This window comes from Anthonomus grandis, chromosome 8, assembly GCF_022605725.1.
Source record: "Anthonomus grandis grandis chromosome 8, icAntGran1.3, whole genome shotgun sequence".
Lineage (NCBI taxonomy): Eukaryota > Metazoa > Arthropoda > Insecta > Coleoptera > Curculionidae > Anthonomus > Anthonomus grandis.
In genome coordinates this window covers 21,759,580-21,787,122 of record NC_065553.1, presented here as the reverse complement: position 1 = coordinate 21,787,122, position 27,543 = coordinate 21,759,580, and the positions used below count along the sequence as shown (strand labels likewise).

The 27,543-nt window shown below is 33.3% G+C and overlaps 1 protein-coding gene across 1 annotated transcript in view; it reads right to left on the bottom strand.

Annotated features, from left to right (window-relative positions):
* LOC126739682 (inhibitory POU protein) overlaps positions 1 to 27,543 on the bottom strand; it is a 135,182-nt gene that overhangs the window by 30,541 nt on the left and 77,098 nt on the right. Inside the window, exons 2-3 of the mRNA XM_050445475.1 lie at positions 26,896 to 26,952; positions 1,909 to 2,064 (exon numbers count right to left, since the gene is read on the bottom strand). Of these exons, the coding sequence (XP_050301432.1) occupies positions 1,909 to 2,064; positions 26,896 to 26,952 (213 nt within the window). The remainder of the gene's footprint in view (positions 1 to 1,908; positions 2,065 to 26,895; positions 26,953 to 27,543) is intronic.

Genomic DNA, 27,543 nt, shown 5'->3' with positions numbered 1-27,543 from the left:
TCCGCCTGTATGTCAGCCTTGGACAACTGAATCACCACCACTTATTCATTCAGTAGAGTCTTCACATAAACAACCGGAAGCTGTTTGAGGATGCTGACTTGGGAGGCACACAGATTTAACAATAATTTCGTTGCAGTAGAGCTTTTTATAAAGGATCCTTAGGCAGTAATGGCAAAGTGTATATAAGTGACCTTAGAATCACCACCTGCTTTAAGAGACGATATCTTGAAAATTCATTATTAAGGATTTTTGAGCTTCAAACATAATTTTTAGTGCATTTTATTCCAAATCTAATGGAATTGGTATCAATAGGATCCATTGCGTTTCGTGTGTAGTGCAGCGTAAGTTTTAGAACTATTTTGTAACTTTTGGATGCGTACTTTTGTGAGTATCTACGAATATGGAAATTTTTTCCAAAAAAAAATTAAGTCAGAAATTTGACTTGGAAGTTGAGAAGAAATTTCTTTAACAAAATTGAAATTTTTAGGGCCAAAATTCTCATATCTCTAAAGCTAAGAAAGATAGGGGGTTGAAAATTGCACCTTGGATTTTTAGCATTTTTTCCAAAATTTATTTAAAATGCAAAAATCAGCTTTGGAAATAGGAAAAAATTTGCTTTGAAAAAAAATTAAATTTTTAGAGATTCAATGCTCATATCTCTAAAACTAAAAGAGATAAAGGGTTAAAAATTATATCGCAAATTCTTCTAATAAAGCCTTTGAGAAAATCTTTGAATCGCCGGGTGTGAAGCAAAAGGCAAATGACTTTGGAATTACCACCTGCTTTAAAGAAGAATATCTTGGAAAGACTTGATATTTTTATTCTTGAGCTTTAGACATTATTTTAGAGGATTAGATTTCAAAGATAATGGAATTGGTTTGAATGGGATCCATTAAGGCTCAGGCTGAAGACAAGTAACTTTGGATTCACCACCTGCTTTAAAGGAAGATATCTTGAAAAGCTTTGCTTGAGGACTTTTGAGCATCAAACATCTTGCTTGTTGAGCTTGAATTTTTGAAACATTGCTGGGATCTGAATATCGAAAATTTAAAATACCAAAATTAAAAAAAATTAATAAAAAAGAAAAATTTCTTGGTAAACTGTATGACTACCCTCGACTATTTGGCAGGCGCTTCATTAAATTGTCAATGTCGTTTTGCTCAAATTACATTAATAATAATAAATACTATTTTTAATTAGTGATGCAATAATTAATAGGAGTTGCACGCAATGAACCATGCAGGATGAGTAAAGTGCACTGAACAAGGACTAAACCCGCTTTCTTCAAGAGTAATTAATTAATATAATTAGTAATTAATATAAATTAACTAGGTAAAGGGCAGAGCTTTGTGCCATTCAAAATAATTTCAATATTGTTCTTGATTACATTAATTTTATGTTTATTCCCAAAAATCATTAAGTAGGATTTGGGAGGGATTTATTTGCATATAAATTACTAAGAAATAATAGATCCTCATTAATTAATTGACTCGCTAAAACTCTATCTTCAAAATCAAAACAAAAATATATTTGGGTGTCATCTGCGTATGACTGTACCTTGCAAAATTTGAGAGCCACAAATATGTCTGATGTATATATTAAAATGGGGATGTTGTTGAAAAAAATGGATCCTTATGGAACACCAAATTTTATTTCAATTTCTTGGAAAAAATTATGATATATGACCACTTTTTAATCTTAACTTTTTGAAAGGTTTGAAAAAGAGTCAATAGTATCGTATACATCCGCTATACGACCCAACTAAATCTTCCTTATTGATTGAAATGCTGACGCCTTATTGGTAGTAAATACCACGACCAATAAGAAGTCTTTTAACCAATAGAAATGATTCCCTATAGTTATGACGTCATATAATGCACTGACCAGATTAATGATTACTTTACTTACTGGTGGTGGAGCGGTCATACTATGATGGTACATCATGTCGTGTTTTAGTTGGGGTAGTCCACCGGGACCACCCGACCCTTGATGCTTAATGTCCACTGCCGCCAGCGCCTCCGCCCTACTAATCAGTCCATCGTTCAGTCCGGAGAAAATGTCACCCTGTAATAAAGAAAACAGAGAAAAAATTATTTTCGCCCTTAACCGTTTTATTGATTCCCATCAAGGGTGAAATCAAGTCGGGAGAGAGGAAGGGGAAGGACATTTTACAACTGCACGAACACAAAATTAAACATTATTATAGCTACTACGTATTATTTGGAGCATTATCTTCCTGTGTATAAAGGACAATTTTGTGCTATTACTGTCATTACTGGCTCTGATGATGCTAAATTAATGAAATAGGGGGGTTCTGGTTTGGTTTTTTATTAGTTGGTAGACGCCGGCTGATTTGGGTTTATTTTTAAGGGACTGAATTACTAGTAATTTGAGTAATAGAAAGTGTAAAAATCTTTTAAATGGGTCTTCTAATAAATCTAATAATCTTTTAATAAATCTTTAATTGGTTCGAGAGTAACACCCATTTGAAGTTTTATGGACTCACTGGTGCCTCAGGATGTTGATTTCCAGTTCTTTGAACGATGACTTTGGATGTACTAGTCCTAAGAATATAAAATATTATTCTTTTTAAAGGAAATTAAATTGTCTACAATTCTTATAGAATTCTAAAAATGACTAGATTCGTTAGAAAAGCAGTTATTTAGTCTGTAAAGCTTTTGGGTACTCTCAAGGGGATATGGAAGAAAATTAAGTTTTATGTCATTTCATATTGCTTATGCAGCAATTATTAAAAAAAGTGGTGAAAGTACAAGTAATTATGTTTAAAAAAAATTAAAAATTAGAATAAACTTTCTTTCGAAAGAAAATGTCTTAAAATTCTTGTTACTAATAATAATTATGGAATTAGCGTAAAGCAACAGCAGAAGCAATACCTCCCTTGACAGGGTCTGAAGACCTTCTAGGCTGAATAACTGCTTTCGTCAGGCATTTACAGATTTTAGTATAATTACAAATGTTGTAGCAAATATGATTCTCTTTCCATAGAAAGTTATTCCATGAATTTAGCATTGGTAGATCCAAAGTTATCTGTTAAAGAACTAAAGGTCAACACCTTGAGGCACCAGTGACGACATCCAAATTTCAAATGGGTGTAACTCCTGAACTAATGATCAGATTAAAAATATTTTTGATATTTTGATAGATAATTACCTGATCCTCTGTTAATTTTATTAATAGTTACCGTAAAAGCAGCATTATTTGAGATAGAACTGATTTTCCTACCCACATCCCCTTGACTGAGTCTGGAAGATTCCAGGCGAGATAACTTTTTTGTAAGGCATTTAGATATTTTAATTTGATATATAAAAAATTATAATTTTTTTTCCATTATTTCTATTAATAATTACTATAAAAATCATATTAAGAGAGAAAAACCGTTTTTTTCTTGCCATATATTTATTGACTGTGTCTAGAAGTTTCCAAAATGGATATCTGCTTTGGTAAGGCATTTACGGATTGTAATATGCTTACAAGAGTTGTAGAAAATAATTATCTTTCCATCAAAAGTTATTTGATGAGTTTAGAATTAATAGATCTAAAGTTATTTATCAAAGAATTGGAGGTCAATACTTTGAGGCACTAGTGACGTCATCGAAACTTCAAATATGTGTAACTCATGAATTAATGAGCCGATTGAGAAGATTATCAAAATTTGTTAAGATAATTACTCAATCTTCCTTTGTTTCTAATAAGAATTAATATTGATACAATATTAATTGTGATAGAACTCATTTTTCTTTTCTCATCTCTTTGACAGGGCCTGGAAGGTTTCCAGGCTAGATAACAACATTTTTTATAGATAAATACTTCATCTTTTATTATTTGTATTTAAAGTTCCTATAGAAGCAACATCAATTAAGTTAGAACTAATTTTTATCTCCACATCTCCTTGACTGTGCCTGGAAGGTTTCCAGACTGGATAATTACATTTATAAGACATTTAGCGAATTTAACATACTTACGAGAGTTAAAACAAATCATTGTTTAAAAAAATGATTTCATGATTGTAGTAATAGTAGTTCTAAAGTTATCTGTCAAAAAACTGAAGGTCATCACTCTGAGGCTCCGGTCATGTTACTCAAACTTCAAAAAAGAATAAGTTCTGAACCAACGATTGAATTGAAAAGATTTTTAATACGTTCAAAAATACTTATCTGTATTCAAACGAATTCTGTTAATATCTACGTCAGAAGCAACATTAAGTAAAACAGAATCCATTTTCCTCGCCACACCTCTATTGACTGCACCTGGAAGTCTCAAATATAAATAATGGTTTTTGTAAAGCCTTGAGTGATTTCAATATATTACTAAAAGTTGTAGGAAATTTTATTATCTCACAAAGGAAAACTAATTGATAATTTTAAGATCAGTAGATCCGAAAATATCTGTCAAAGAACTGGAGGTCAACACTCTGAGGCATCAGTGACGTTACCCAAACTTCAAATGAATGTAACTCCTGAACCATTGCTCCACTCAAAACGATTTTGAAATTTTTTAAAGATAATTACTTGATTTTCTATAAATTTTATAAATATTTACTGTATAAAAAACGGAAAATAAGATAGAACCCAATTTCCTTGTCATATCTCTTTTGATTGCTCCTTTCGAGTATGAACTTATTGCTAATGGTGAATCAAATGAATGACATTAACATGTTAACGTTTAAATAAAGTAAAAAGTGACTGAAAATAAAATTCAAAAAATACTTTAAATAAATATAATCCACGTAATTTTAAAAGCAGTAAGTCTTATATACAAATAGGTTATGAAAACTTTATGTAATTTTAATGTATTCCAGCCTTTTTTTAATAATACCCTTCTAAGTTTTTCAAAACAAGTAGGACAAACTAACAATAGAGAAAACGTTGCATGAATAATATTTTCCAACATATAATTGCTTGGGTATATTTAAAATTAAAATTGAGCTTTTCATATAAGACTTTACAGGGAAAACTACGTTTTCTATCTGAAAAATGGCAAATTTACATTTTAATAATTCTTGTGAAATATTCGGATATCTCTGAAAATATTTGGAATTCTAAAACATTTTGGCGCCCAACCATTAAACAAAACACACACTCCCTAATAGGGAAAAGGTCTGTGGCGTAATCTAGATTTAAGGCGAATGGTCCTTGTCCCGTAAAATCGTATTTTTAAAAAATCAACTTTAGCGTAAAAATCCGAAACTTAAATATTGAAGAAAGACCGTCTAATAAACATTCTGAAAAATTTATGAAGTTCTGTAACGCTTTCTGCTACACAACGACCGGGAAGTGGCTAAATTATTTATGATTTTTTCTGGCGGCTTTTTGAGTAAACGTTCGCGTTTTGGTCCTTCGAGTTTTACTTTCTTTTTTTTTTAAACTGACTTAAAGGGAAATTTATGTTTGTATGTACGTACGTGCACTATACAATCTAAAATCCCTTATAAATCATCATGTAATTAAAAATTATAAAGATTTTGTAACACTTTATATAGAAGAACATTAAATTTCACCATTTTTATTGTAGTTTAACCTGTTCTCTTTGATTTTAAGCTCCAATAGTCCGGGCGCATATGGTTGTCTCATATAGTTTACTAAGTAAATTAAAACGCAAATCACAGTGGAACGTTCTGTGAAACCGAACATAGATTGATTTTTGTTATACATTTTTTCTTAGCAGACTTATAAGATAGAAAGGGAACGTTCCATCAAACACTCAAATTTTTCTATTCTTCATCTCTCTCACACGCACATGATTTTACAAACAACTGAAAGACTAGAAAGGATAGGACAAACTTCAAATGCCTAAAGACACGAAAATGATGTCAAACGCATACAAGATTACTCGTTACAGACGACTTTGCCATAGTAGTCATAGGCTAATATACGAACTATGTTTCAGAAAGAACACAAAATGCACTGAACATAAATAATGACATAAGTGTTGCCTGAAAAATTCTTGACTAAAGAATGGCTTTGTATATAAGAGTTATTGGTATTAAAATTACGTACAACCTATCCATTTAAATTATCCTATAAATTTTATTATTAAGTTACTTTTTATTTTATTTTGACGTTAATGTGTAAATGTCATTCATTTGATTTATCAGTCAAGGCTTGAAAGCTTTATGTGACAAGGGAATTGGGTTCTATCTCATTTATTGTTCTTTTTACAGGTATTATTTATCGAAATATTAGATGATTAAGTAATTTCTTTAAAAAATTTTAAAAATCTTTACAATCTGATCATTGGTTCATGAGTGACCACCCATTTGAAGTTTGGGTGATGTCACTGCCTCACTGTGTTGACCTCCATTTCTTTGACTAATAACTTTGGATCTATTGATCCTAAGACAATAATGCAATTTTTCTTCGAAAGATAATATTTTCTATATCTTTTATATATATAAAAAATTCAAAATGCTTTTTTAAATAGGCGCAATCAAGGGAATGTAAAGAGGAAAATAAGTTCTATCTCAATTAATATGATTTTACAGTCAATATTAATAAAAAATTATGGAAGATCAGAGAATTATCTTCAAGAAATTTCAATCTCTTTAATCTCATCTAAAATTACACCCATTTGAAGTTTGCGTGACGCCACTGGTGCTACGGAGTGTTGATCTCTAGTTGTTTAACAGATAACTTTGGATCTACTGATAATCAATTCACAAATAACTTTTTTTGAAACACAATAATTTATTGAAAGACCATAATTTATCTTGACCCAAGAATGATCTAGGAGGACACATCAACTAAGTAAAAACTACTCCATAGACAAATGCATAAGATTGTGTGCCAGAAATTGGTGTTTGAGTAAGAGCAATGTGGTCATATGGTCAATTGCCTATGCGAGAACAATTATATAAACCACAGCAATCAGGCAACTAACTGTATGCTTCATGATTCAACATTCTTTGGACCACTGGAGCTTATTAGAACTTGTACTGAGAATTTTCATCGGAGACATGACAATAACAAGATGCTGCTGTGATCTAGAAAAAAGAGGACGATAAAATTCCGAAGAATAAATGATAATAAAATTCTCACCATTGGGCCAATGCAGAGCCCAATGATGAGAGCCTGCGTTTAGGGGATAAATGGTACCTCACAGAAGGCCTAAGGATCAATTCCAAAAAAACAGAGCTCTTTCTACTCACGAGGAAATGTGACTTTGGCACACCAGCACTGAGAGGCGTGCAATTGGAACATTTTAGTACTACGAACTTTTGGGGAAACTTCAAAGAGAAATTACTTGTTCCTGTTTCTACAATCAAAATAGTCTTTATTTGAGGATTTTGCGTCAAATTCGTCAAGATCTTGGAAAAAAGGTAAAAAAAAAATAAATAATTGGTGCTGATTATTAGACCTCCAAATCGATCGTAAATGCAATGCAAGCGCTTCTCTGGTAGGAGTAAAAAAAAACGAATTTTTGAGGAAACTTTATTTTTATTGCTTCTGTAATAAGGATAGTCCTTATTTGAGGATGCCAACTTCAAAAAGATCCTAGACAAAAACTAATAATTGGTGTTGACTATTCAACCGCCAAGTCGGTAGAAAATTGCAATGCAAGTGCTTCTCTGTAGAATATAATAGAACGATTTTTTACGAAAACTTTAAGAGACAGTCCGCTTTTCTTGTTTTTGCAATGAAAATAGTCTTTATTTGAGAATTTTGAGTCAAATTCATAAAGTTCTTGTAAAAAACTAACAAGATCAATAATTGGTGCTGATTATTTGACCGCAATCGACAGAATATTCAATATAAGTGCCCGGCTGTTAATATGTAAGGACACAAATTTTTGAGAAAACTTTAATGAAAAATCCATTTTACTGTTTATAGAACGAAGATAGTCCCTATTTGAGGATTTTGAGTCAAATTCATAGGGATGTCAGAAAGAAGCTGAAAAAAATTAATAATTGGTGTTGATTATTCGACCGCCAAATCGATCGAAAATTCAATGCACGTGCTTCGTTGTATTAGCCTTTAAGCAAACGAATTTTTGAGGAAACGTTAAAGAGAAATTCATTTTTTCTGTTTCTACGATGGAAATAGTCCGTATTTAAGGTAATAACTTTAAGAGATTTTTAACTTTAAGAGACAATCCGCTTTTCTTGTTTTTGCAATAAAAATAGTCTTTATTTGAGGATTTTGAGTCAAATTCAAAAAGATCTTGTAAAAAACTAACAAGATCAATAATTGGTGCTGATTATTTGACTGCAACCGACAGAATATTCAATATACGTGCCCGGCTGTTAATATGTAAGGAGAAATTTTTGAGAAAACTTTAATGAAAAATCCGTTTAACTGTTTTTTAGAACGAAGATAGTCCTTATTTGAGGATTTTGAGTCAAATTCATAAGGATGTCAGAAAAAAGCTGAAAAAAATTAATAATTGGTGTTGATTATTCGACCGCCAAATCAATCGAAAATTCAATGCGCGTGCTTCGTTGTATTAGCCTTTAAGAAAACGAATTTTTGAGGAAACGTTAAAGAGAAATTAACTTTTTCTGTTTCTACGATGGAAATAGTCCGTATTTAAGGATTCTGAGTCAAGTTTATAAAGATCTCAGAAAAAAAAACTAAAAAAAGAAATAATTGGTGTTGATTGTTCGACCGCCAAATCGACCGAAAATTCAATGCTAGTGCTTTCCTGTTAGGTTGTAAGAACACAAATTTTTATGGAAGCTTTAGAACGAAATTTAGTTTCTTGCTTCTGTAATAAAGATAGTATTACTTATTTGAGGATTTTGAGCGAAATTCATAAAGACCTAAGAAAACAAATAAATGGTGTTGATTATTCGATCATCTCACTTAAAATGTCTTTAGTTTTTCTAGGAAAACAGAATATACAGAAATTAAATATTTTCCAGAAATCCCTATTTATTAGTGACAAAGTTCACGATTTAACCATGTCACATAACAACGAAGGACTAAAAAAGTGAAAAAGAACATTACAATAAAAAAAATTGTCGCGTACATAATAAACCTCTCGCTTGCAGAGTAATATGAGGCGTGACGTCACTTGTTAGTTAACCGATATTTTTGCTACGGACATCAAAAGCGATTGCTCGGTAATCGTGTAATTTTCACGAGTACTTGATTTCTGGGAATCGCATTAGATTTTAAACTCTCCTGGACGATTACACTGGATTTACTAATCTATTGTCAAACCTCTTCTCACATATTATTATCGTTTAGTAGCCTTGTACAAAGAAAGCAAGAATTCGAGGTCAACTGGATAGAGTAGAACACTTTGCATGCTTAAGTAAAACTGATTCTATGCGAACGACCTAAATTAAAAGGCTTAAGGCTCCTCCGCCCCTGGACCTTGTTAGGCAATTCGAGGCAATGAGGACTATGAATAGTCTATATGCCCTTGATGAATGAAGGACCGGTAAAGCAAAAATTTGGTTACAGGTCGTATAGGAAAGTCACTCCGCTTGTGATGGAAAGTGAATTTCACCTGAGACAGTGGATTGTAAAGGTTTTGTGACCCACATAAGCACATAAGCGTGCCGCTTATCTCTGCCACGTAGGCAGAGATAAGGGGCAGCACTCCAATTGCTACATTGCTAAACAGTGAGACATCTGATATAAAGATAGACAGACAAACCTGGTTCTGTGTTCCCTTATATACCAGCAGGACATACGTGCTGGGAGGCACGCTATTATCTTCGCAATACTATCGTCGTATAAATCTGTTTAAACAGCAGGGCTGTCATCAAGATCAAAAAGGTAAGCTCCAAGCTCGTACTGGAGTGCATAAAGGTTCTGGAGGAACTGGTGAAGGTTGTTTGGGTGTTTGGCCACTCAAGCTATGCTGGAAACGGGAAACTGAACTTCCTTGCTAGACTGGGATCTGGCAAACGATCGGTAGGCCACGAACCTATAAGCGGTAGAGCCAAGCATGTAGCTGTCTCTTCAGTGAAGAGTCTGCTGGATAAGTGGGCTTTCCGGAGATGAACGGAAGGCCATAAAGCCCACCAAGGAAATGAAGAAGTAGGCAAACTATTAAGGAATAACTGGGTATTGAGAAAGTTCCACAGCTGGTAGTTTCATCTTCTTCTTCTGGTACCATGACCGTAAAACAATCATTGATTTGCATGTTGAGAACTATTGCTTTATTGACAGCTACTTGGGAAAGGTGAACTGAAGATTTGTTGAACCATTGCCTCAAATTCTTTAACCACGAACTTCTCCCTCTTTCTGAATTACGCTTGCCTAGGATTTTTTTTTGCAATAATAAGATGCTCAAGATCTCATATTTCTTCGTGAGTCTCATTAAAAATATTCTAACGTCGTTTGATACTTTTAACCTTAAATCTTAACCTTAAAACTTAAATCTTTGACCTTCCGATTGAGAACTATGTTGTACCTTATTCTGTCTACTAATTGATTTTTGGTAATCGCCGGTACACCCACATCTCGATGATTCTAAATGTATGAGCATTATATTGCTGAGACTCCATGCTTCCAAGAGAACTAGAAAGACATCATCTTCAGTTGCAACTCCAGCATCAAATCATGACTGGTTAATACTCTTTTCGTCTTCCCACAGGCGACTCGAGCTTTCTTTATTCTCATTTTGATTTTCAGAGTTGGGCCTCACTGATCATTGATATTGCTACCGAGATACACCTACCTATGAACTCCCTCCAGCTTTATGTCATTGACCGTGATACCATCATCTCCAATATTAAATTCTTTGCTAATAATCATATATTTTATTTGGCTAGTATTGAGTCTTAATAATAGATCTTCTGTTTTATTAGTGACAATGAGTGTATCATAGGAGTATTTATTATTATTTTTGTTAACCTCATTAATATCAATTCCTTCAGTAAGAGCCTCATTGAATATTTCCTTTGAATAGAGGTTTAACATCAAAAGTGGTAGAATGCATCCCTGTCGCGCTCTTTGCTTGATGCTAATTTCATCCGATAGTTGGTGTTCCACCGCCACTGCAGCTGTCTGGTGCTAGTACAAATTGACAATTATACGAATATATTTGCCATCTATCCCTGTTATTGCTTTAAAATTTATAGTATCCTATCATAGTGTACTTTATCAAAAGCCTTTTTGACATCTTTGGATTAGCATATAAATAGCAAACAACGCCTCTCTAGTTCCTAGGCTAATCCAAAGACCAAACTGACTTTTTTTCTCGAGGTTTTATATACCTTGCCATCTATCTATCACTCTCAAAAATATCTTTAAGATATGGCTCATTAGTCTAATCGTTCGATGGTCTTTAAATTTGGTCGCATTTTTTTTCGGGATCATGACAAATGTTAATTTCAGCCAATCCGTCGATATTATTCCTTCACCGCCTAACAGTTTCAAAATTTCAGTGATCATTCGATCAGGTCCAGCTGGTTTCCCATTTTTGGCGAGTTTTATCGCTCATTCTACTTCGTTCCCAGTAATTAGTGCGTTTGATGTAGCATCAATTTTATCACATTTAGATCTTTCATCATCAAAAAGATCCCCAATATATTCTTTCCATTTATCAAAGTCTTGACCTATATATATTTTTTGTTTCCATCTTGGTCTTCTAGATAATGGGTTGGGATCAGTCGATTATTCCTGCTAAATTATTTTATTTTATTACATAAATTAAACAAATCGTATTTTGCCTCGAAGTTTTTAATCTCATGACTCAATTGATTAATGATTTCCTAGTATGCCACTCTGCTGTAACTCGTATTACTCCGCATCTTATTTTATAGTCTTGTATTTCTTCTCTCTTATTCATTCTTAATTCGTACACTTACGTCTTTGATTCATATCATCTCTTCTTTCCTCTTTCAGTTCACGCTCCTGTATTTCAATATGTCTCTAGATCTGCACCACATTCTTCCGCACGAAAATGAAATCCGTTGAAGATGAGGAAGGATCTTCAACGGATTTCATTTTCTCTTCTGAAATATTTGTTATGTTTTCTCTGGTTGTCTCATCTTTGACTTTGTCTCTATTCAGTGTAGTTGTTCTGTTGAGCTTTCTGATTTTTTTAGAACGCAGTCTTAATTTTCCTACGAGAAGATGGTTCCTATGGTTCGTTGGTACATCTACGCCGAGATATATTTTTAAAGACGGAAGAGTGTCTATAGCTCTTCGGATATATATGAAATCAACTTTACTCCTTCGAATTTTTCCAGGTATAACTGTTGGAAATCTCATGGTTTCATAGACCAGAATAAAAGTATCATAAAAACCTACACATCCAAATGACCAAAAATCAGAAGGTATAGGCCACTGCAAACTGACACTTGACAATCTTAAGAGTCTTATAGATAATAAATAGCCTTTGTAGACTCTGTCAGAAGGAGGAGGCAACCTCTGAGCAAGTATGGTGTTAGTGTGAAGTATTATGCCGTTTAAGAGACGATAAGCTAGAACAAAAGAGAGTTGGTATGAATCGCTAGAGATGCTTATTACCCCAATGTTTTGGTTGATCCGTTAATGAGTTGTGATGATTTCAGTATGATTAACTCGATGCTATAAAAAATCTAATAGAATCATGCTGAAGAGTGGTTTCCCTCGGATTTTGAACCAGTATTTAGTGTAAAACTATGATAGCGAATAATATCCCAGGCAGCAAACTGAACACCTGAAAACTATGTCATTTATCGTCCACAGACGTCATCTTGCTACAACTGGAATACTCCCTTATCTTTTCCCAAATAAATTAAATCCCACTCAAATAAGTCCCAACTGTCCAAAAGACAAAATGCCCGGGGCCATCATCATCTTTATTACCAGCATCATCGTAATGCGGCTGAGGAAAACAGATGAAGAGTTATGAGCGTCGTGACAAGCGATAATCGTCCTAATTCCATTGGCTGCTAGTTAGCTACCGGACGGGTTGATTTATCGCCCGGTGCCTCCGCTTATTTAAAGGTTAGGTTTACAACCCTCATTTGTCTTTTTGCGCGTTTGTTTCTCTCTCCCTTTGCGGACCCCGTGTGAACTGAAATTATTACGAGGCTGCGAAATGCGGCTTAATAAAAGGCCCATCAACGTTATTAGATGGAATTAATTTTTCTCTTTTAGCGAAACTTTGTGGCCCTTTTTTTCATAAAAGGATACACCGGGTCACGTATGTCAACTCTTTGTCCGTGACAGTAGAAAAGTCATGGATTCTTTCATTGTTCTAGCTCTTTCACTCTAAGCTAAAGCAGTTTTTCACCATTCAAATTAGAATTATATTATGAACGAATTAATAAACAAAAAAAGTGATTTCCCATCAGCTGGCGATATTGAATACACACAGCTTCCCCCTCAGAGATATAAAAAATTACTACTCATTTATATCCAAGTGGCCGATGAAATTGGAATGCGCAGTAGCAAAACCCTTTGAGGAAGACCGTACCCACTTAAGCCTTATAAATCCTAATACCATGAAAATGATGATCTTCATTTAAATTTTTGCTTGTATTTACTCAACAAATTCGGTTAAAAACGCTTATTTTATTTTTATTATTACTTTTACTTTCCTTCTATGCACAGTGTTTCTACATTAATAAATAAAACCATCTATAAAAATCAAAAAATATATGATTTTATGAGGGTTTGTATAGTAAAAATAAACAACTTTATACAGGGTTACTGGTAATTCGATACATTCCTTTGGAGATGTGATAGGGGAGGGGGTAAGAAATAAATTGAACCCTAATATGTATTATGCAAAAGTTGATAGTTTTCGACATATTTAATTTTTTCTGTTTTTCGTCAAAATGTAGACCTTAGTGGTTTAAAAGGCAGTTTCCAGAAAATCCGCTGTATATTTTTTTAACTTTTTAGGCAAAATACATGCTCAACACAATAGTGTTACGTTTGTAATGGCAAAAGTCCCGCAAATAGTTGTAACAATAAGTAAATTCTCGATGCAAAGTGTAATTTTTTTTCTTAAATAAAATACAACACTTTCTAGTGGATATTTTTTGAAAAAAAATTATGCTACATTCTTCAAAATTTCCTTAAAACTTCCTTATTACCTAAGCTAGCTCACAGGATACAAATGCTTAAAAGTTAGGTGACATGGTTTTGTATTTTTATTATAAATTGTAAAGTAACGCATTTATCAGTATTTACCTTCACAAATCTTGTTCAAAATGAGAGACTCTATTGCGAATACAGGCTCGGCAGCGCCTTCTCATTTCAGTCTTTGTTGTTCTAGTTGTTATGGTATTCCTGATCTGCTGGGCAGCGTTGGTTATTCTTTGGATATGATCTTCCCGGGTAATTATTGGGGTTGCATAAACCAGTGCTTTCATTTGACCCCATATGCTATAATCAAGCGGGGTTAAGTCAGGGCTTCGTGCTGGCCAAGCTATTGGACCTGACCTACCAATCCAACGATTCGGGAAACGTTCATCCAGGAACTGCCGAACTGACCGCCGAAAATGAGCTGGACAGCCGTCATGTTGAAATATCATTCGTCCTCTAACGGCGAGAGGAATATCGTCAAAAAGATCTTGTAGGTCATGTCGTAAAAAATTTTCATAAATATCCCCGTTTAAATGGTCTGGGAAAAAATGTGGTCCTATTACATCCCGGCCAATAAGTCCCATCCACACATTAACAGAAAACTTTCTTTGAAAACTGGTTTCTCTTGTTAAACGGGGATTTTCTTCGGCCCAAAAATGAAGGTTATGAAAATTTGTAATGCCCTCATAACTAAACTTTGACTCGTCCGTCCACAAAATGTCGGTTGAAAAAGTTCTATTCTCTGCATCAGAATTTATAATAAATCTGCAGAATTCTACCCTTCTTATCGGGTCCCCTTCTTCCAATCCTTGGACAGGAGTATAATGGTAAGGATGGCTTCCCATTTGCCGAATCGTGGACCAAACTTTCCATTGCGATGATCCTGTTTGCTGCGCTACGGCATTAGTGGATGTGGTTGGATCGTCTTCAAAATGTCTTAATATTTCCTCCTCATCTTCTGCTCGATATACGCGAGGAGCACCAGCGTCGCCTCTTTTTGGTTTTACGGATCCAGTTTCAGCGATAGCTCGGTAGGTCGAAGCGAAAACACGGACATTTGGAATGCGGCGGTTCGGAAAGCGACGTTGGTATTCTCGGCGAGACTCCGCGGCATTACCATTGCAAAACCCATAAACAAACATAATATCTGCATATTCAGAGTTAGTAAACGTGGCCATAGCGCAGAAACCAATAGAATACCTTCTTTGAAAACACGAGAAAAATAAACTCGAAACTCGTAATTTAACTACTTTCCACAACAATTATTGCTGTCAGACTATCTACACATCAAATTTTTAACAATAAAATTAAAAAAACAAATTGTTGCTATAGTACTTAAATACCATAGAAGTAAATACCACTTGGCATTTTTCAAGTGCGTTCTTACTATTAATAATAAAAATACAAAATTCTGTTTAAATTTTTGGTAGCATTTATAACCTATGAGTTAGCTTAGATAATAAAAAAGTTTTACGTAAATTTTGAAGAATGTAGCATAATTTTTTTTCAAAAAATATCCACTAGAAAGTGTAGTATTTTATTTAAGAAAAAAAAATTACACTTTGCATCGAGAATTTACCTATGGTTACAACTATTTGCGAGAATTTTGCCATTACAAACGTAACACTATTGTGTTGAGCATGTATTTTGCCTAAAAAGTTAAAAAAATTAAATATGTCGAAAACTATCAACTTTTGCATAATACATATTAGGGTTCAACTTACTTCTTACCCCCTCCCCTATCACATCTCCAAAGGAATGTATCGAATTACCAGTAACCCTGTATATTATTCTATCATAAACACAGACAGACAATTCGCAATAATTCGGTTTTGAGTGTGAGTGAACCAAATACGTTTAAATAAGGCTGGTGATACATTATCCACGTATTAAATAAGGATGAAGCTATATCGCCTGTAATAAAAAGTTATGACCAAAATCATATTGTTTTCTAAAAAATTCTTACAACCTGTATTTTGAAAATGGAGCGTTTCTCGATATGTGTTTATTAAAAAAATTAAGGCCTATTCTGAACACAGAATGCGCTGTGTGGACACTGCAATTCTGGATACTCTGTATTTATTGACTTACTCAATATATGTATACAATATATCAAACTGAAACGTCCGGACTATGCCGGTTAAGATCAAAGAAAATAGTTTAAATCATTAACGGTAGCAACTATGAACAGTGTTTACACCCAAACGCGCTACATGATAAAACTCCAAAGTTTAATTGAAATAATTATTATTCTATAACTGTTAATAAATTATTAACGTTCCAAAATGAGAGTAACTTAAAATTTACATCTGCACCCTTCTTTATCGGGAACGCCTCCGCTTCACCCTTACCGGGAAATTTCAATCCCCTTTAAAATGTCTTTAATTCCTCTTTTCGATTTTAAAGGACCTTTTAAATGGTTTTCATAATCGAGATTTGCACTTAAGAGGCCCTCGAGTGGAGTGATGGGATAAAAGATACGAGATAGGAGTGTAAAAAAAAAGGGTAGGGGCGGAGTGCACCTTGGATGGTATTTATTACATTGGAAACCTGAGAAATACAATATTGCAAACGTTTCATTTCATTGTCTGTAAAGAGTAGAAAAGTAATTTGTTTGCACTAAAAATAACATTGAAATTCATATTTATTAGTGCTTCCAATTAAATGCCACTCCGCTAGATTAACAAACAGAAAACGTCTTTTTTACAAGATACCTATTGACGTTAAGTTAGTGTAAAGAAAACACCAAATACAAATTTTACGTGTTTTCCAGAAAGTGCGAAAAAGATTTGTTTGCACTGGAGGACACTGAAATTCATATTTATTAGTACTTACATATTTGCACATTGAAAAAATAAACCAAATAAATAATTTGTCCCAAAAAATTACTCCTTTGATTATGCTTCTTGTTTCTTTTTACTTGACTCATTAATAACTCAACCAGATCACCCGGGATAACAAAAATCTCTAGCAATTGCCACTTGTGTTTCGTGTGCACCTATAGGTGCAAACGTAAAACGCCATTGCACTAATTTAACACAATTAAAGATTTTAGGGTAAAAAATCCAAAGAATTATAGTGTTTTCCATTTGTAGATCGAGAGTGAGAAAACGATTTATTAGAACAAAATGACTAACTTATAAAATCCAAGTAAATCAAAGAAATTAATAGAGAATCTAAATAAATCTGTAAAAAAAAATTGAATTATGTTTTCCATGTATATTTAAAATGTAAGAAAATTAGTTGTTTGTACAGAATAACGTTGAAATTCACAATTATGCTTACAGGCTTAGATATTGAAAAAAAATGAACAAAATAAATAATTTGCCATGAAAAATAACTATTCTGATTTTCTTCGTTGTTTCTGATTGATCCTTTATGTAGCGATTTCCTTTTATTTCTGGTTTTTTTATTATGTCACATTGAGTGAAAATTAGAATGAGGGAAAGATTTTTGATGCCACATCTGTCAAGGTGTATTGGACAACAATCCGAAAATATCAAAAATTATGAGGTAAAAAATCAAAAAAACTTAGTGTTTTCGATTTGTACATCGAGAGTAAGAAGAATAATTTCAGAACTAGAATAAATTAGAACAGAATGACTTACAGATTTGCAGATTGAAAAAATGAAGAAAATAAATAATTTGCCATAAAAAATACTACTCTGATTTTCCTTAGTAATAAAAAATCTTTAGCTATATCCATATGTTTTCTGGTTGGTTGTGCAATTGTGTGTGCAAACCTAAGACGCCTCTGCCCTAATTTGATTAACGAAAAACGCCTTTTTATAAGGGTATATATTGAAGAAAAACGCATGTTCTAAAATGTCGCTTTTTAGGCTTCTACCACACCTACCAATTATGGCCTGAATCATCTTGAAATGTAATTTTTCTGACGTAGTTAAGCCTACTTTAGATGAGAAACTGGATTTTAATAAGACAATTCATGACTGTTAGATCTGTCCAAAAATTACATAAATGTCAAGTTTTTTAACACCACCAATAACATATTCACTGCAATAATATTACTATTACCTTATTACGACCTTAACCAAAAAACTGGATCAAATCCTACCTCATTTAAACAAATTTCAGTCATTCACATCATAATAACAGAAAACCCAAGACAGACCAACGTGGTATATTTTTTTGAATTTTTAGAAACCTTCTTTGAAAGATCTTCTAGACCATGACTTTTTGATTTTGTGGTATTATAGGCAGGTAATAAAGGAAAGTGGCACGTGATCTGTACCTTAGGGTCTCTGAAGAGCTAATTACAACCATTTGGGGTCTTTGAAGATTGGTGTAACCATTTCTGAGCCTGCGTTTTACCTAAGGGAATACAGCGACCTTCTGCTGAGCTTTGGATCTTTAACTCCCTGGTATTCTTAAGAGAAAATGATAAATAATGGAAAGTGATTGCTCATGAAGATGACATTATTCGCACTTTTAAGGTGCCAAAGGATTTTCAATTATTGTTTACCCCAAATTTGCCATAGCAGGTAAAAAATTACATAAACTATGACAAAATCACCCTATACAGCAGAAAAAATAAATTGTCAACATTTGATTTACCGGAAGTGTTCCCCAAAAAGCATCATATCAAATAACCCGTGTCTCGCGAATGTAAAATATGAGTGACTTATATGTTTTCTCTGCCAGTTCTGTGTGCTCCTCTTAGGTCTTCGGGATTTTATGGAAATGTTTCTTGACAGTAAAATGTTGTGGTTATGTATTTCGTCTTTATATATATATATATAACGAGCCTTTAATCATTCAGTAACGAGCCTTTAATCATTCAGTATAGTAGATTCATTAATACACTCTGCCTACCTAACATGCATAAATTATTAAAAAGGAATTATTGGGAAAATGAAGCGAAAAACTTGTTTTAATGCTCTCGACCCTTTTAATATTTAAAACCCATTGCCGGCTGGTTTGTTTACACTTCCTATAGTTCGGTCAGCTGATTTGTATTTATGGAAAACTCGGAAAATAGTGCAAATTTCGTGTGGCGATGTTAAAATGAGTGTTCGTTGTGGAGTACCCGATGGTACATATTAAACCATGTACCGCAAGCCGTCGTTTTAAGTCGATTTTTTTCAAGATGACGCCTACCTGCCATTTTGTAACTGCTGTCACTTTTTTAAACGTAGACACAAAATGGCGAACGCCACCATTTTAAATTTACGTTTTATAAATTATTGACGCGGTCGTATTTGTAAAAATGTCAAATGATTTTTAAAAATTCTATCCGTCGTATTTACGTGAGTGGCAATTATTTCAATAACAGCTTCAAAATGGCGGATGAGCGCCATCTTGGAACAAGAATTAAGTTTTTGTTGGTATTTTTTTGATATTTTGTTCTTTTTACGTAAAAACAAAATAACGGACGTCCTCTTCTTTTTTAGATAAAATTGACACCTTGGATTGGAATCGCTAAACTTTACATAATAAAGACAGTTCAAATTTTTAAATATGACAGATAGGCGGCATCTTAAAAAAATTACTACATTATTTTGACTAGACTATTTTCTAGAAAGATGTAGTCTATTTGGAACTGTTCTTTTTCAGGTATAATCTAAAAAGGCGGGCGCTCTGTTTTATTTTTGGAAACATAGCTCTGGATAAGAAGTCGTTTTGACCTAAATTTCACATTTCAAACTGAAAATGATAGATCGACGCCATCTTGCAAAAAAAAAAACACTTCTGTAAGTACATAAATTTTTGTTAAAATGGCATTCAAAAATTTCAACTGTCAAATTTACGTGAATTTGGTTACTCCCATGTAATGAATGAATCGGCCAAGTTCAATTAAATATGATGTTCGAGTTCGAATTTTTAAATATGACAGGTGACCGCCATCTTAAAAAATACAAGTGCAGTATATATTTTTAAGATGGCGTGTGTTCATAGTTATATGAATTTGAATGATAGTTTTAAAATATTGCTGATGAGCGCCATATCTTGTCAAAACAACTAAGTTTTTGTCAGCATTTTTTACAGTATTTTTTTTATGTAGAAACAAAATGGCGGATGCTCCTATTCTAAGTTATAATTTTATAAGAATTAACGTTTTCCAATTTCTCATAAGGATAACAGTTTGAATTTTGAAACATGACGGAGAAATGCCTTGATCTTGAAAAAAAAATCACTATTAAGAAGTTGATTTTTTTGCAAAGATTAATCTATTTAGAACTGTAATTTTTTTTTAATAAAATGGTGAAAATCTTTTTATTTTTTTTAAAAATACGGTTTTTTACTTTAGTTCTTTTGCCTAAAATATGACATTGCGAAATTAAAATGACGGACGAGCGCCATCTTGTTAAAGCAACATCAAGTTTTTTGTCAGTCGGTAATTTTTTAACATAAGATTGACATTTTGGACTAAAGTGTCAATCCTATGTCTAACATGGTAAATTTCACATAAATATGACAGTTCAAATTTTTGAACATAATAGTAAGCCGCCATCTTAAAAAAACATACGTAAGTATGGAAATTTAAATGACAGTTTTAAAACAGCGGTTAAGCACCATCTTGTTATGTAGTTTTTGTGAGTATTTTTTCAACATGTGTAATTTTGTTTACATAGAAACAAAATGGCGGACGTCTCTCTTTTAAATTTTAATTTTATAAAATATTGAAGCTTCTCTATTTTTGGTAAATATGATATTTTAAGACAGATAACAAATTCAAAATAACGCATATTTTGAAAAAAATTACCGAAATTACAATAATATTGCAATTTATTTAACAATGATAAGATGTCACTGCTCTGCCATTTTGAAAGTGAATATAGTCGTTATTACATAGAAAAGACAGTTTCAGAGTACATCCGAAATGTTGCCCATCTTGAAACAAATAATGGTTTAAAGCATTCGGTTTTTTCCTAATATAACGTCCATCTGTCATTTTAGTAATACCCTGTCCGGGAATTATCTCAACTGCCTGGACTTACAAATAAAAAAAGTCATGAATTTAGAATTTTAGGCAGTGAATTCACATCTTGGAATAACCTCAAATGTCTAGAATTTTAAAAACATTCTGGAATTCCAAGTAATTGAGACAGTTCGGCTGCTCCACTGCATGGAATCAAAGAATAACAGGAAATACCTTGTATTATATTTTTGGTCAAAGAAATAAAATATTTAATAATTTTTACGCGAAAAAGATACTTTTGTAGAACGATTCATACTCCAGGAATTTTCTAAAGAGTACGTGAGTAATTCCAGAATTCCAGTTTTTTTTAGTTCCAGGCATTTGACATTATTCTGAGATGTGGATTAAACTGCCTAAAATTCTAAGACCATGACTTTTTTTTATTTGTAATTCCATACAGTTGAGGTAATTCCCGAACGTGGAAGCAACTGCCTGGAATTTTTGATCCATGATTTTGTTTTATTTGATTTGTTTATGCCAATAGAGCCCTTTATAAGTAAGGGCTTAATTAAGAACAAATTCAAGTTTCTCATGTCAAAAAACCACCAGGTACCAATTTTTGTTCAGAATACGGCATTATTTAGGAAATTATGCACAAAAAAACGAAAAAAAAACGTTGACACCCTGTATTCTGAAAGCCAACCATTTTAGACCACACTTATAAAAACTTTTTACCTTAAAAATGTTCATTATAAGGAATTTAAGTTACAAACATTTTTTGAAGGAAAGCAGCCTCTTTCAAAAAATTTTACAGTTTGTCAATATCTTTTTAAAAATAGTTATACTTAGTAAATTAGACGCGTATATAGTTACAAAATTATAAACACACAACTATATTGCAAAATGTTAAGAATTTTTTTCTTTGATTTTCGAATTAAAAGAATTTTTTTGAAAAGTCACCTATTTCCAAAAAAAAATTTTTTTTCTGGGGCTTTCCTGAGTATTTTTTTTAAAGCCGAAATATGTGTCTAATTATCTTAATTAAGCAATCTGGATACAAGGTTCCAAAAGTCTAACTTTATTTTTTGAGTTATAAGCATTTTTGAGAGTTTATTTCTATGTTAACTCTACTACTTCTATACCAGTCTAATTTTTTGATTTTTGAGTTGTTAGCATATTTTGAAAAAATTACCTGTTACCAAAAAAAAGTGTTTTAAAGCTTCTGAGTATTTATCTATTGTATTGTTTAAAATTTTGAGATTTGCCCTACAAGCGGAAACCATATTTCAATTTTTTTGTAATTATTCATTATTTTATTAAGAAATAATGAATAACTTTAAAATTTATGACCAAAATTAAAAAAATACATTACTATTACCCTAATTTCTTTTAATGGAAATATGCTGTTAAAGTATTTACCCTTATTTGTGGGACACATGGTATACATATATTATTTTTTAAACTCTGAAATAGGTATCTAATTATTTTACTTAAGCAATCGGTACACAATATTTGAAGAGTATAGTATTTTTGAATCTTGAGCTATAAGAATTTTTTGAGAAAAAAAAATTATTAAAATTTTCAAAAATTAAATAATCCAATTTTTTTAAGTATATTAAATGAGTACTATGTATCTACAAAAAAAAATGAGAAGAAAAACGTTGATGTTCAACAAACAAAAAAACACAGAGCACTTCCAAAACGAAAAATGTATTTATTAATAAACCAGAAAAAAAAACAAGTGAGTTTACAAAATAAAGCTCAAACTGCTCTTGACAAAAGCTATAAAACGACTAAAAATTAAGGAGGCATCGCAGATGCGTCCCTTGCTAAAAAAAAAACCTTATACCCCCAGATGTTTATGGTTCTGCAAAGGTTTTTCCTAAACGTGACAAAATACAAAAAAACGAAAGCTGTAGGAAAAGATAAAGAACCAACGCTACATTTAGGCATCTGTTTTAGATCGCATTTTATTACGGTCAAGTTTGGGGTTTTTTTTTCATCCCTTATACCTAAATTATATTATAGGAAATCCTTAACATTAAAAAATATTTTCTATAGCTATAGAATTTAACACTCCAACTTATTTTGAAATGTTCAGGATATATTTAATTGGTCACGCAAAAAACAAAACTGTTGCTTCGGTAATGGTTTTGTAAAGATATCGGCTAATTGTAGCTTTGACTGTACATAGCAAATTTTAATCTCTTCACGACTGACCACATCACGTATAAAATGAAACCTAACATCTATATGTTTCGAACGCTTGTGAAACTCCGTATTGCTGGATAACTTTATTGCCGATTGATTGTCCACATAAATCGGAATACTTTTAACCAGAATCCCTAATTCATTAAGCATTTGGCGCAGCTAAATAGCTTCTTTGGTACCGTGCGCTAATGCAATGTGCTCAGCTTCAGCTGTTGACAATGCAACTTGCTGTTGACACTTTTGTCAAAGTAAAGCTTGGGCTCCGCTGGAACACTTACGGAGTTTGCGTCCTGCATACCAAACTTTTTGCAAATTTGGCAATATAATGAGACTGGCTAATCTTAATTAAATGTTTCCCACGATCGCGTTTGATTTCCATGCCGACGAACTCATTTGCTTGATCGACAGTTATTTTAAACTTGCTTTTTAAATTAGTTAAAACATTGTCAATCGCGTTTTTACTTTTACACATCACTAAACCGTCGTCGACATAAAGTCCTAAATACACTAAAATTGTCAATCTTCCCTACAAAAACACACTTTTCGCTATTAATATTTGTAAAGTTAAACTGACGCAAAACAAGACAAATTCCTCGTTCCAGCAGCGCGGTGACTGCTTTAGTCCATATAAGCTCTTTTGCAGCTTGTAGACGGTGTTATCATCTTCAGTGTAGCCTTCAGGTGGACGCAGATAAACTTCTTCCTTTAAAGTCCCGTAAAGAAACGCCGTTCTTACGTCAAACTTAATTATCTCAAGGTCTTCGTACGCCGCTATCGAAAGAAGTATCCTTATCGACTCATAACGAACCACGGGTGTAAAGGTTTCGAAATAGTCGATGCCTTCTCGCTGAGAAAAACCCTTTGCTACAAGTCGGGCTTTAAATCTGCTGCTATTATCATGTGAATTTGTCTTGATGGCAACACCCATTTGCTGCCAATCGCACGCTTACCTTTAGGCAAAGGCACAGAAATCCACGTATCGCTTTCCAGCAGCGCTTGTTTCTCTTCTTCCACTGCTTTTAGTCGTTTTTTCCGCATTTGGGCCCGAGACTGCCTCACCATAGGTCACCGGGACAGTCTCAGCAGAAAACGCAACAGGTATACCATAGCGTTCAATGGGACGAACTTGTTATCTGTTGCGTAACAGTGGAACTTGCTGTTCCGGTTCGTCAACGGCTTGCTGCTGCTGATCTTCGCCTTTGCCTTCAAGCGCTTGTTGATTCGGTTCTGCTGCTTCAACCGCTTGCTGATAGTTGGCAATCTGCTCAGCTGGTTGAGAGTTGGCCTCTTCTTCAGGACCAAAATCAAGTGTGTGATAATTTGCTTCCTTTTTCACTACTGCTTCTATTTCGTGAAAATCGACATCGCTACTCACATGGATTTTGCGCATTTCTTTGTCCCAAAGCCTGTAATTTTTTGATTCCCCTTCGTAGCCTATGAAGATGAGTTTTTTGCTTTTCGGGTCTAGCTTACGACGTTTTTCTTTAGGCACATTTAGGTATGCGTCTATACCAAATACCCGCAGATGCTTAATATCTGGCTTACGGTTAAAAAAAATTTTCATATGGAGTTGACGTTTGTTCTTGATTTAATAACACTCTGTTCAGCAAATAGCAAGCAGTACTAATTGTTTCTGGCCAAAGTTCGACGTCCACTTCACTACTAATCAGCATCGTTCTCGCACTTTTCACTCTCGGCGCGACCATTTTGCTCGTGAATGTATGGTGATGAAAATTCGTGAATTATTCCATGATCTTTTGTATATCTTCGAAACTGTTCAGAGGTATATTCACACCCATTATCCGATTTCAGAACTTTAACCTTGTTACCAGTTTGTGTCTCTACGAAATTCTTGAAATCTTTGAATTTTTCAAATACTTCTGACTTATGCCGCAAAATGTATATTTTTCGATAATGTGTACACTCATCTTTAAAAAGCAAAAAATAACGCGAACCTCGTGGAGATTCGACATTAATTGGCCCGCACACATCTGTGTGAATTTTCTCTCCAGGATTAAAGATGCACCGGTATTTATTTGCTGTGGGATGTGGCTTACGGGTTTGCTTACCAAGTACACGTGTTTCACAAAAGAAATCGTCTTTTCCGTTACCAAAATCACGATCTGCGAACTCGAACAGCTTACTTGTTCTTACCACGGCACGAATGTTAACATGACCAAGCCTTTCATGCCAAAGCTTTAGCATATTACGCTTTGACTCGGCCACATTGCACTTTACTATAGGTACTTCAAAGTTCATTTTAAAAAGTCCACGATGTCTTCCGCCACGAGAAGTAAGCTTACCATTTTTGTCGCGCACTTCACAATGCGTTTCATACGTATGAAACGAAAACTTCTTATCGTTGATAGTCACGATCGAAAACAAATGTCTTCGAAGTTCCGGCACTAACAAAACGTTTTGTAGTTCTCGTAACACAATTTTTCCGTTTACTTTCTCGCGAATCATAACCGTACCTTTGCCGCTTGCAGGCAAGACTTTATCATCAGCAATTTTCACAAAATCGCCGCTAACCACAGATCTTCATCACTCGAGACAGTTTTTGAATAAAAAATTCTGACATCGCTGATGTATGCCTCGGCATTATATGACGAATCTTCTTTCTGCACGTTTTCACCTCGGTACTTTTTATTCGGACACTTTTGTACCCAGAGGCCTTTCTGCTTGCAAATCGCGCAATTCGTTCGTTTTTTTTAAATTTGCGATTTGCTTTTTGTCTTCAAACTTTTGCTTGCTTTGCTGGTGATTACCTTTATTTAAACTCAGGGCCTGTGTCTGCAAGGCTAGAGATGCCACACTTGACTCAGTAACACAAAGACGCTTATCTTCACGAATTAGCCGGCTTATTAGCACATCCGTTTTTCGATCCACTGATGGCGTGCACTCCCATGCCATACGAAACGTTGAAAATCTAGGTGGCAAACTACACAAAAGCTTTGACTGTTTTGCTGTTTCAGATGGTTTTTCACATGAATCAGCAAGCTGCTTGCAGATACACTCAAACACTTCCAGTTGTTGCGCAATTTGGACACCATCGACAATACGAAAGTCGTAGAATTTTTGCCACGCACTTTGCAAAATCGTTCCTTTAGTTTTTGCCAAACTTCTACTGGAGTCGTGCAATTGATAAGACACGTATGCAAACGCATCTCAACAGAGCCCACCAGAAAACTCATTTTTTTTTTTACATTTTTAATTTCCTTGATAAATAAATGTTTAAAATTATCAATGTAAAATTATCATTGTAAAAAAATCCAAAAATTAAATATTATTGATAATAATAATACTAATTTATATTATTGTTATTACATACTTTATTTAGCATAAAAAAGCTACCTATAAAAGCAATACATTTCAAAAATTCAATGAATATATAAAAATTTTATACACCCAATACGTTAATAACAACCAACAATTATTTAATATAAAATACGTACAACTGATTTTTTGTAAATACCTTTAAAAAGAAATTATAATTTTTCGCTTTAGCATTTGCAGTAGTGGTTAAAAAATATATTCTTTGTAATTTTATTTATCAAATTCTAGAGTCAGCGGCAATATTCATGCATCATTCCCAGAACATTTTAACAGGGCAATTCAAATAGGACATTATAAAAAAAAAGTACATCAATTAATTATAAAAACTTGAATATGTTTCATAATTTGTGAAAAACTATTTAAACTACCCTGTATGGAAGAAATTTAACTACAAAATAATAAAAAAAGGCCAATCAAAAGAATAATAATGGAAAGTATGACTAACTAGAGAAATTATTTTGGTAGACTCACATTATGCCTGGGAGACCACGAATTGCACATTATTGACGCATCTTCTAATATTCGGCTCTGAAAAAGGAAAATCATTTCACAAATACAACCTCGGTAAACATTAATTCAAATTAAGCTACCCAAACAAATTACCAAAGAAAAATCTTCTAGACAAACTCAATTTTTGCGTTTGTACTTGTGATGCTGATTTAAGCACCAAAGGGAGCGTTCAGGTATTATGTAACGCACTTTTTAGGGATTTTTAACCCACTTGACACCTTCTCTTAACGCAATATTAATCTAGCTTCATAATGTTCCATGAAGTGATTTTCGTTAAATATTATCTTACGTGATGGCAGTTTTATGTTGATAGGTATTTTCTTTTTTCCTTGGTTTTTTATATAACTTAAATTCAATTAGTTGCGGAATAGAATAAGTCAGATAATAGAAAATATATACAAATCCCATATAAGTAATTGAATGCTCCCAAAGCAAAATTATTTTTTTAATACGAAAAAATTAGTAAAATCACCCTAAAAAATGCACTTCAGGCATCCATTGAGATATAAACAGGGTATCGATTATTAAAGTGAAATTACGAAACTATTTGTGTAGCACGTGCGTGCATGCGTTAACGGTGGGAACAAGTGGTTTCCCGAACCCTCCCTC